This window comes from Triticum aestivum, chromosome 7A (genome assembly GCF_018294505.1).
Source record: "Triticum aestivum cultivar Chinese Spring chromosome 7A, IWGSC CS RefSeq v2.1, whole genome shotgun sequence".
Lineage (NCBI taxonomy): Eukaryota > Viridiplantae > Streptophyta > Magnoliopsida > Poales > Poaceae > Triticum > Triticum aestivum.
The window spans coordinates 705,223,307-705,235,081 of record NC_057812.1 but is presented as its reverse complement, the minus strand read 5'-3'; the positions used below and the strand labels follow the sequence as shown (position 1 = coordinate 705,235,081).

The following is an 11,775-nucleotide window of genomic DNA, read 5'->3' as shown; positions in this document are numbered from 1 at the left end:
GTGTACAATATGTAGTATCGTAAAATACCAGCAAACGAAAAAGAATTAAATGGAAAACACAAAATTAAATGAAAAAAAATCATAAACCCAAAACCCCCCAACCTTTTAATACCGGTTGGTGACACCAACCGGTACTAAAGGGCTCCATGCCCTCGAAGCTGGCTCGTGCCACGTGATTGCCCTTTAGCACGGGTTCGTGCTGAACCGATACTAAAGGGGGGGCCTTTAGTGCCTACACTTTAGCGCCGGTTATCAAACCGGCACTAAAGGGCCTTACGAACCGGTGCTATTGCCCGGTTCTGCACTAGTGTCAGCCTTGTCTTCTTCTTTTTTCCTTTTTGTTGGGCTGTTTCTCTCGGAATTGTTGGATTAGGAATCGACACTGCCGAGTGGTATGCTTCGGGTAAATGAAATTACCCTCTTCATATTTTTTTGGTGTGGATGTGGCATGGCAAATCCAGCACATCATTCCCATCTTGATCTTTTACTTTCTTGGGGTTCCACGGCCCCTTGGGCTTCCCCTTGAACTTTCCTTGAGTCACGGCTAAGGCTTTAGCAGGAGCAGCTGGCTCGGCTTTGCGCTTCTGTTTCCGACTGGAGTTTCCTCCTCCGGTCTCATGGACGACTGTTTTGTGCTTGCCACTCCGGAGTCGGTCTTCTTCTTCTCCGTTGGCGTACTTGGTGGCAATTTTCATCATCCGAGTCAGAGTCATATCTCCTGTCCGACCGAATTTCATATTCAACTCCCGATACTTGACGCCTTCTTTAAAGGCACAAATTGCCTGATGATCAAACACATTCTCCACCGTGTGATGCAATGTGATCCATCTCTAGATATAATCCCTCAAAGACTCATTCGGTTTCTGAACGCAACACTGTAATTCGGTCAACCCTGCCAGTTGTTTGCATGTACCTTCGAATGTTCTGACAAATACTCGGGCAACATCTTCCCAAGTATAAATACTGCTAGGTGCTAACTGATTCAGCCATGCTCTAGCCGAGCCCTCCAACATCAGAGGAAGGTGTTTCATGGACACCTCATCATTACTGCCACCAATCTGGACAGCCACCCGGTAGTCTTCAAGCCAAGTATCAGGCTTGGACTCACCAGTGAACTTACTGACTCCAGTCGCCAACCTGAAGTTGGGGGGAATCATTACAGCCCTGATGGCTCTGCTGAAGCACTCCGGACCTAAGACACGCACCCTGCTGCTAGTTGGTAGATCTCTGTCATGTCTCTCTCAGTGAGCTCTGTTTCTGTCGACCAAGCCCTGAACGAGAATAGATCTCGCATCAAAGCCCGGTTCTCTAGGGTCGACTGGAATCCCTCGCCCCATACTGTGAGGGCGCCTGTCATCATGTTGCCGAGGCACGTACGACCCACTCCTTGGGGGAGGCGTAGGCACTCGACGACGACCATCGCAATCGACTCGGTGGTCATACTGCTCATGGTTTCTGTACTGATCTCGTCGAACTCCACGTCCCTCACGCCTCGGGGGCGATTTTGGGCTGTGAGCCGACTGAACTGTGTCTGCAACCACAGATTTGCTATGGATCTTATTCCGCGACTGAGACACTGTGGTATTCTGCTCTCCGGCCGCACGAAGCAAGGCTCGGATTTGCACCAGACCCCGACCAGCTTCTGACTGGGAGGGTTGGATCGACTCCGCTATCCAGGCTGCAACTGCGAGATTCTGGATCGGAGTTCGGTATACCTGAGTCGGAGGCGGAAAAAGTTGATGTCGACTGGACTCGGGAGCACGCTGTCGAGCACGCTCGTCGAGTGCGCGCTGGAGATTCTCCAGTCGAGTGCACTCAGCCAAGTTGGCCAGGCGCGCCTCCTCCAAGGTCTGGGCCTCAGGGGTTTCTCCAACGATAGGAGTGTGAAGTGCATCCATGTTCCGGCGGAGAAGTTCTTATCTCCGCTGCGAAGAGAGGGGTTCGGGGCGGTACTCTTCATGAATACGCGATGGATCGCTGCCTCCATCGCCTCCATCTTCACGGGTGAAGCCAGGAGGACTGCGTGGTCCATTGACCATCAAAATTTTCACCGCTGGGTCGCTGCTATCGCACTCGGACGCAGTCTCTATGGAGCCAGTCGACAGATCAAACAACCCGTAGAGGGTTTCGTCGGGCTCGATTGCCGCGACTTGAGGGGTGGCCGACTGGCGGGCCACCGCATGCTTCACCCACCGCTGAAGCCTCGATCGACCGGAACGTTTGCTCCGGTGGGCCGCAGGGAGGGGAAAAGCTACAGGAGCCGACTGATACTGGGTCGACGGCTGCCGCAGGAGGACGCCGCGGACGCACGCGTGAAAGTGCGTTGCTCCGTGGGCGGGGAGCGCGTTGACGTCGAGTGGAGCCTCCTGAAGCCAAGCGGAGTTGTCGATGACAAACACAAGCGCGCCGAGAGGATCTCGCGGCCGTCAGCCAAACCTCCGCCTGAAACCATGATGAAGGGGATCGGAAAAATTGCAACCTCTCCAACAAGTCGCTAAGACACCTGCCTTACGGTCGGCGCCAACTGTCGTGGTTCTAAGTCTGACAGTAGAATAGGGGGTAGGTATGTAGAGGCAAGATCTTAGTTATGGAGGAGTTGTACACGCTAGTTTACGAGTTCAGGCCCTTCTCGGAGGAAGTAACAGCCCTACGTCTCGGAGCCTGGAGGCGGTCGACTGGATTATATGCATGTGAGTTACAGGGAGTGCGAACTCTTGTCACTGCGGAGGGGGGTGGCTTATATAGAGTTCGCAAACCCCTCCGGCCCTCAGTTACAAAGGGTTTAAGGTACATAAAGGTAGAGGCGTTACTGGTAACGCCTGTAATAAAAGTACATAAATGACCATTAAAGCTATGACTTAAATCTCGACCGTTGCAGAGTAAGTGGCTCTCAATCTTCTGGTAGTTCGTATGGTCGAGTGCCTTTGAGACTGTCGAGTGGAACATAGCTTTATGGTCGAGTGGACGGTGATTTTTCTTCGACTGCTTCTGGTTCTTTTAGAGGAGTTCTTGGGGAGGGTATCTTGATCAGATCTATGACCCTACCCTAAGTACATAACTTCGTCACCACCCGCTTAGCTACGCGCTCAACTTTGACCACGGCAGCAACGACAATGGCGCGGAAGCAGAGGAGGCCGCCTTCCGGTACAGGAACTTCAGCTCGTGCCTGCCTCCATCACTGATAACGCCATAACCGTAGCAGTGACCGTCCTTTAACTCTTGTAACCTTCATCTCTCTGATTCTCCCTCTCAATTGTCCCTGTAACTGTGAGCAAATTATGAGGTACTAGTAGTAGCATACATATATGATTTGACCAATCATCGTCCCCGTGGTTCCCCATGTAGCCGAGACAGGACATGTACGCGAAGAGGAAAATTTGAAAATGATTCCTTTTTCTAGAGAATTAAAAAGGATATTCTTCTAGATGAAATTGAGCGAAGTTAACCTCTCGCCGCACCTTCTTCTTCTTCTTCTTCTTCTTCTTCTTCTTCTTCTTCTTTTGATTTGAGATGCTCCCCGGGTCACACTCACGGGCGAACAAAGGGTGACTAGGGTTGTTACCATTGATGCCGTTGTCAGTCCTCCTCACCTTCGGTGGACATTGATCATGTTTCGTTTTTCGTGTCTGATTGTCCTCCCAAGCGTCGCCTTGAAGTCGGAATAATGTCCTTCTCGCCTAGAGCTCGCCGACAATGCTTTCCTTGTTTTCCAGGTTCAAGATGATGGACTTCCTAGGAGATCTCTTGTAATTGTTTTTTGACATTTTGTTGACTGATGACTGATTGGCTCATGCTTTCCTTGTTCACACTTGTCGACGTGTAAAAAAAATGAGGACCCAATGGCCAAAGTCGCGAACGGACGCCGCTGGCGCCACGCCAGAGCCCACCACCACCACACCCGAGCCTGCCAATGAGCATTTCTTGTTTTCCTTCCTTCCTTCCCCGCGCGTCTCCAGGCTGCACCGCTGCAGCTGCAGCTCCCATGGAGCTCGCGGTGAGAGCCGCGGCAGCTTCCTGCTCCTCCTACCTGTCGCACCATCCCCCGCGCGCCCTCGTCGCCGGCCGCCTAGGCCGCAGCTCCGGCCTGCCGCTGCCGGCTCGCCGCGTGGCCGTAGCCGCGGCAGCTATCGCCCTCAACCCGGTACGTACACACGCCCAACGCTAGATGATTCTTATCTTAGGGAGAGAAGGGAACTGGTTGCCTTTACTGTTTACTAGGAAATGGAGAATGGACTGTCGCACACCACATGTTTGATGTTATGCCTATGCGGCTATGCTGCTGATATTTGGCCACGAGGTGCAAAGATTGAACCTCGCATGGCAGATTAGTTGACTGGCCTAAATGCTTATATACCCGCTGATGATCTATGCTGCCTTACATGTATGGGATGTCTGCTCTCTGCAATCGAGCCTGTACTATTTAACACCCAAGAGCTAATCACGCAAACAGGGTGCTCATGTGTTCTCCGGAAAAGAAGCAGCTTATTTAATAGCATAGTTACTGAATTGGTTGCGTTAAGCGTAGTGGAATGTTGTGTGTACCAGGTTTTGATGTAATGCTGAGGTGGGAACTCATTTACTATTTCTACTGTGTAAAACTGACGCTCGTCATGTGAAAAGTTTCAGGAGACCAAAACCGAGCAGAATGACACTTCAGAAACTGAGGTGTTCGCTTGCCCTGTTTGCTATGAACCGCTGATAAGGAAAGGGCCGCCAGGCATGAACCTGTACGTCTAAAGTCCATGAGTTAATTTCATCTCGCATGCATATCTGTTTGCCGGATTAGGATTTATGTTGTTTTGGCTTCTACGCGTGTCGCAGGCCAGCGATTTACAGGTCCGGATTCAAGTGTACAAAATGCAACAAGTCATTCACCAGTAAAGATGTCTTCTTGGATCTCACTGTCACCTCAGGAATGAAAGAATACAGTGAACTCAAGCCTGCTAGAACCGAGCTGTTCAGGAGCCCGCTCGTCTCCTTTCTTTACGAGAGAGGTTGGCGTCAGAACTTCAATCGGAGTGGCTTCCCTGGCCGCGACGAAGAGGTACATTTCTTGTCTGTCTCATTCTTCAGTTCCATGGCCTTAAGCTGTTACTGCTCAGTAAGAAATTATTTATGTTAAATCGTATATCTGTCAAAGCCAAGTATTTGGTGCTGCAACAAAATGCTGTCTCCAGTTTTCATGCCAAGAACATATTCATATTAATATGCATATAATTCTGGTCTGCTGTTGGCTTTATCAGTTCCAAATGGCTCAAGATTATTTCCAACCAGTCGCTGGTGGTATACTTGTTGATGTCAGCTGTGGCAGTGGCTTGTTTTCGAGGAAGTTTGCAAGCTCTGGGACATACTCAGCTGTGATTGCTTTGGACTTTTCTGAGAATATGCTCCGCCAATGCTATGACTACATCAAACAAGAAGAAACTCCTATGAATACATGAGCTTTCCTTTGTGTTTACTTTTAGCTTTCCCTGTAGGACTTGAAAATATGTCTTGCAACATCCAACTCCAACAAACTTTCATTTAGACAACTTGGGCATCACTAAATTGCTTGTGGAAGCTAGTGGTTTGTTTTTCACTACCAAAAAACCTTATGATCTCTGTTCAAAACATTCCTTTTGTTTGAAGCACAGTACAGTAATCATGAACATTCATCAGCTGTATTCCCTGATGCTTTGAGCAAAAAGTTACTGTTTCTTCTTTTGGTTCTGCAGGAACCTCGCACTTGTAAGGGCTGATATTTCGAGGCTCCCTTTTGCTTCATGTTCAATTGATGCCATTCATGCTGGAGCCGCTATACACTGTTGGCCATCCCCATCAAATGCGGTATAGTACCTGTCTCATTTGCACTTTTTGATTAAATATTGTACATGGTTCATAACTTCATATTGTACATGGTTCATAACTGGTGTCTTTAAAATTATGATTTTATTTGTCCAATCCACTGAACAATTAGTCAATCCATAAAGTTTAAACCACTCTTGGCATTACATGAGAAATACCGTTCCGTATTTCTGTGAATTAATGACTGCAAAATGAATTAGTAAAGTCAACCACAATAGTTTAGTGCTTACTTAGTATGCTTTGGACAGCTTTGTGCAGGCACAGGACATCGTGCAATGACCTGTGTACCTATCTTTTTGTCATATGAATTTATTCGTCACCATGACATCTCCTCCCGCTGCTGTTTGAAAACCAGATAGCTGAAATCAGCCGTGTGCTGAAGCCCGGCGGTGTATTCGTAGCGACAACCTTCTTATCCACCCCCACAAACAGCGGCCTGTTCTCTATCGATGCACTAAAGCCACTGAGACAGGTAAAAGAAGTCGTCGATCGTCTAGCGCTACTACTTATTTTCTGCGTGGCAGAGGTTACCTAACCTGATGCACCTTCTCTGCCATGTGCTGCAGATTGTTGGGCCAGTGAACAGCAGCTACAACTTCTTCATGGAAGGGGAGCTGGAAGACCTGTGCAGATCCTGTGGCCTGGTGAACTACAGCAGCAAGGTTCAGAGGTCATTCATCATGTTCTCCGGGCAAAAGCCGTAGCTGATCATAGCCAGACTTTCTTTCTATAGCCAGTCACGGTGTATATATAGCTGTTCTTTCTTTTTACGGGCATATATATAGCTGTGACAATTAAATCAGGTGGTGAGAATGTAACTCACACGCACATTAGGCAACTGAACCAAAATGCATGGTCTCTGACTCTGATGAACAACAGTAGCATTTCTTCAGGTTCAGGCATTGAGCAAAAGTTTTACACCTGAACAAATGTGTTGTTTCTGCACCATACATAAAACTTTAAAGTAACTGCTGAACTATAAACCTATTATGGTATCCGTTTCTAATTAAGCTTGATAACGACCTGAACGTCTATTAAAATCTTCAAGGGTACAGACTGAATTCCTTTCTAGAGAAGATCAAGAGGGACGTATCCTGGCTCCATTTTTTACAAGATGGATGAAACCCAAGAGAGTATCGGTGCAAACAATCAGACTGGCTGAGTGAGTGATAGGATATCGTCATCAACCAAAATTATTCCCAGGATCCAGAACAAACCACACCATACAGCAGCAAGAAAGAAACTATCCTAGCTACTAAGCCTGCTGGCTGGCCTCGAGGTACAAGCAGCCATTCCGGCACCTCACGATTGTTCAAGGTACAAGCAGAGTGGTGAATAAACCTGCTGCTTGGAGGCAGCGGCACCAAGCTTCTTCAGGTGGAGGCGTGTCACAGGTGCTCGATTCGAGCTATCAATTGCATTATTCCTCGAGCGGAGCGAGTGAGACTGCTTGAAGCAATGTGTGTAACTGGTGCAGATCCATTCACCATTCATATCATATGACCATAAGCTTCCAGCAAAATGTGTCATTGTGTTAAATGAAAGGTCAAGCTAATTACAGCACTGTAGCAAAACTGGCAAGCCAACAGGTCGGAGGAGCGAGCGCTATTCCCATTCACAGGGCGGTTAGGCAGCAGATAGAAGCTGCTCCATCCAGATGATTCAATCTACTCTCTACTCTCGACACACTTAATATGACAGCCTATGCTTCGCAGTTCTTGAAAAACAACAGAACTATTGTTGCTGGACCATTGCTACAGCAGAAGTACCATATGGCGTTTCTTCTAGCATTCGCGACTGGAGCTTCATTTTCGAGGGTAATCAGCTGCAAGCCTCTCGTTCTTTTCAATGCAATCCCTATCTAGACGAGGCGAGTTCCTTCTTTTCACATTTCCCTGGGATTCAATAAATGTAAGAGACGAAAAATCAGTGATGCTCCATGATGAGTTAGATAAAGTTATGATATAAAATCTTTTTTTAGATGTGGGCCCAACCGTGAAGGCTTTCACTAGGTTTCTCCACTTATCCTGAAAGATTAAACACATAAAAATTAACATCTTTTACAATAAAATATATGTAGATAAATAAAAGATGAACAGAGAAAAAGTGTGAAATACAACAAAACAATGAGCAGAGAGAGCATGTAATGCATGTTCTTTAGTGCAATTAATCACCAATTAACTATACCTTAAGATGCTCCGCCGTTCGAGCTGATATTCGAAACCTTTCGTTCTTCAACTTAGCCCATTGGCTAGCACCATATGCAGATATGCCATCCACTAATTCTTTCACCTCTTCAGATGTCCAATGGTCATTGTTTCTTCTGTGCCCACGTTTTTGGCATGGTTCCATGTTTATCAACCATGTTCCTCTCTCCCGTGCACTTCTCACACGACTTCCATGCCTCCAACCACTTTTTGGTACGTAATCTGAAGCACATAGAATATGTGTTTAACTACTTGACACAATGACAAATGGTACAATGCAACAAATGATGCCTCCATAACTCATACCTAGTAGATCGCAGGTCCCCTCCTCTGGCGGTGTGGCGGTGGCCACAAGCCTCCTGCTTCGTCGGTGACAAGGCGGCGGGCACATGGCCCCTCCTCCCTCTTTCATCTCCTCCTCTTCTCCTCCTCCCCCGTTGAGAGTCGTGGTGGCAGGGCCTGCTCTTTCTCAGGCAACGCCTCTGGTGGAGCAGGCATAGGTGTTTGTATTGTCATGCCATGATCACTAGTTGGTGAATAAATGTTACATTCAATCTGCAATGATGAAGCAAATTTTCAATGCCATTGGCCACATTCATTTGTTTTGCAAGTTTGTTGTTTTGGATGTGCGAAAATCTTGCCTCATGAGTTAAATTCGCCTCCTTTATATAATTAGGAACGAATGCACCTGCAAGGAATTATACATTATTTGGTTTCAAAGTCAAACCATGGATAAATTGCTTGCTTGTGTAACGAAGTTTGGAATAGACCGCAACAATTAAACATTGTACATTTCAGCCATCCGTCCAAATCATGGGGTCCTTCTAAGAGTGCTTGAAAGTCCATGGTGCCATAATCCACATATGCTGAGTGAACTTTAATCTCCGCCTATCACCAAGAACCGTGAAATATATGTTGTTATTATCTCGGGATCAACGAGCCTGTTGCGAACTCTATATCCAAGTAAGATTTGATAAGATCTAAAGAGTGGGGATCGTATATGAACTATGCTTATTGACATATATTACATCAAGTTAAAATGAAGGTTGAATAAACCATGGAGTATGCTTCAATACTTTTTATTGACCATTTTGGTTGTGCTTATAATCTTCTTTCAGATAACTTATGATTTTTACGTTTAGATATATAGGCTGGTTCCACCTTTATTTTGAAATAAAACCAAGCATCCAACTAGTCATCCAGCTAGTCATCGTCTCTAACAAGATATGTGATCTGATCAACAAAGTGAATACCTGTTGGCTTGTAATAGGATCGGCCAAGATGGGCGCCCAAATGTCAACTTGTTCCATTGTGTCAATGAGCAGCTACCACACTTCACTTGTCCAATGTAGGAAACTGAAATCACGGCTAGAGTCAATGTGTTTATTTAACACTAACTCTGTCTCAAAATAAATGTCTCAACTTTGTACTAATTTTAAAAAGTTATACTAAAGCTAAGACACTTATTTTGGGATGGAGGGAGTATGGCATACTGTAAATGGATTGATGAAAAAAAAACTTGTTCCATCAAGTAATCTATACTGTGCATGCATGCATGATAAATCCAGATATATATAACAAGATATGTGATGAAGAAGCATGATAAATCCAGATATATATAACAAGATATATATATATATATATATATACATATATATATATACATACATACATACATACATATATATATATATATATATATATATATATATATATATATATATATATATATATATATATATATGCGCAATGCAAACTATTCTACTGCCTCGAAAGTAGCCGGCGTTTTGAATTCTCCACCACCAACATGATGCATGCATGCACTAGCTGAGCTTCTAAAAATGCAGATAGTAATATTTTTAACTGCCCAAGCTAATTAATCTTACATAAAATCCTATCCAGCTAGCTAGCAATCAGATCAACCAGTACATGGTAAATGAAGAAGTTCCTCTCTAATCTGCAGCTACATATGTATCCAATACTGGCTGTACTCTACGTACGTAGTACTGATTAACTATGGACAGAGGCCGGATGAATAACGTAGCTGTGTGATGTGTGCAACCGCGCGCGCGCAGGGCCCCCGGTGCACCGCCGTGCCGGGCGGCGGTCTCCCCGCGAGGGATGTCGGACTAGTATGCCGCCGTCCGTCCAAGATCGTAGTTGCAGACGACCGGAGCAGAGCCGGCCGGCGGCCTCTGCTTGGAGACACTTCCTCGACCTCTGCTCTCCTGATGCTAGCTACGGTGTGAGAGGCAACTTCCACGAAGCTTCCTCCTCCCCAAATATGAACCGCCATGGCGCAGTCCACTGTTTATTTCTAGCACTAATATGCTGGGCACACTCTAGCTACGCGCCATTGATGCGGGTACAGGTCACGGGCCGTCCTTTTTCACTAGTTTGTGCAAACGAGTAGTGCAGGCTCATGGCTGTGCCTTTGGCTTAAAATGGTTACTGGAAGCTTAACCGATGGATCGCTTTCGCCCGAACAAGGGCACATACTCGTAGCTAGCTGGACCTTTTAGCTTAAATGTATGTCCATCGTCTATTTATGCTTCGATTTGCTATCCCAAGGAACCTAACCCATGTGATGTGAAGCAGCGCAAGACTAGCTTAGTCATGCCCACTGATTTGCAGCGAAAATTGCCGGCCATGTTCTAGAATTCGTTTCAACCTTCGGCCGGGGGTAGCTGCAGGTTTTACTGCAAGAGTGCAGAAATGTTTTTACAAAGCATAACATTTTTCAGGCTTTGGCAGAAGTAAAAAGACGGGTGCAGATATGGGCCACATGACACGATCACAGAGGAATTCTTTGTAGTCGGGCATGCTATGTTGTCAACGGCGAATATATATTCCATTTTCTAAATTTGGAAGAATATGATTCGAGGTTACAAAGTGCATTACTACACATTATAGTTGAATCATCAAACTCATCTAAACCTTTTTTTTTACGATAGAGTGTTTCTCACCAAATAATTGGGATACCCATAGTGCTATCACACACCCTTCCACGAGGTTTGGTGGGTGGGTGGGGTGTAGTTCTAGGTGAAAGCTTGAGTTTATTCAAGGGGGTGGGGGTTGGGGAAGGAGGTTGATGCTGGCGAAGATGGTGCCCAAGTGGGTCATTTCCCTCCTTGGAACCTTACATGCGTTTTCGAATTACTCGCTCACTTCTCACTCAGTATCGCGGGCATGCTTAGTGGTGGAGGTCAGCTTTTGGGTCGACGTCGGTGTTGGAGCTTCTCAGCGAGCTGCATTGTTGGGTTGACAGTGTTGCCCCTTTTCCCTTTCTCATTGGAGGGGTTTTTCACGTTAACATCTTTGTGTTCTCCGTGTTAATTTAATTTTCTTCGTTTTCTTGCCTATCGTATCTCTAACACTCTACTATGATGCACACAACCTTTTTATTATTATTATAGTTGACGTAAGGCAGCAAGTCCATAGACATCATCAAATAGAGTACAGAACATGGACACCTATGACTAAATCGACTTCTTTCGCGGCAACAAATAGAGTACTAATATCTCGCTGCGTCTGGCCGGAGATGGTTTGGACAAGGATTCTCATCTTGGTTGCCGAGACCAACCAATGGAGACCAGCACAACAAAAAGGAGACAACATCTTCAACAAGGTAACGCATTTGGCAAGGAGACAAGGTGAGGGAGTCCTGAATTAGGTGGTGTTCGGGCAGCCGGACTATACATTCAGCCGGACTCCTGGACTATGA

At 46.1% G+C, this 11,775-nt stretch overlaps 2 protein-coding genes across 2 annotated transcripts; one reads left to right on the top strand and one right to left on the bottom strand.

Annotated features, from left to right (window-relative positions):
* Positions 1-3,887: 3,887 nt before the first annotated feature.
* On the top strand, positions 3,888-6,820 carry LOC123149513 (uncharacterized methyltransferase At2g41040, chloroplastic). Its single transcript, XM_044569179.1, has 7 exons — positions 3,888-4,141; positions 4,627-4,727; positions 4,822-5,044; positions 5,244-5,437; positions 5,715-5,826; positions 6,200-6,316; positions 6,411-6,820. Exons 1-7 carry the CDS (start codon positions 3,911-3,913, stop codon positions 6,546-6,548), a joined length of 1,116 nt encoding a protein of 371 aa, XP_044425114.1. The 5' UTR covers positions 3,888-3,910; the 3' UTR covers positions 6,549-6,820.
* A 315-nt stretch (positions 6,821-7,135) lies between these two features.
* LOC123149512 (uncharacterized) lies at positions 7,136-8,577 on the bottom strand. The gene is made up of 4 exons (XM_044569178.1): positions 8,358-8,577; positions 8,032-8,273; positions 7,839-7,871; positions 7,136-7,739 (listed from the first exon to the last, which is right to left on the bottom strand). The coding sequence occupies exons 1-4, from the start codon at positions 8,461-8,463 to the stop codon at positions 7,650-7,652; spliced, it is 471 nt and encodes a 156-aa protein (XP_044425113.1). The 5' UTR covers positions 8,464-8,577; the 3' UTR covers positions 7,136-7,649.
* Between the last annotated feature and the right edge of the window lie 3,198 nt (positions 8,578-11,775).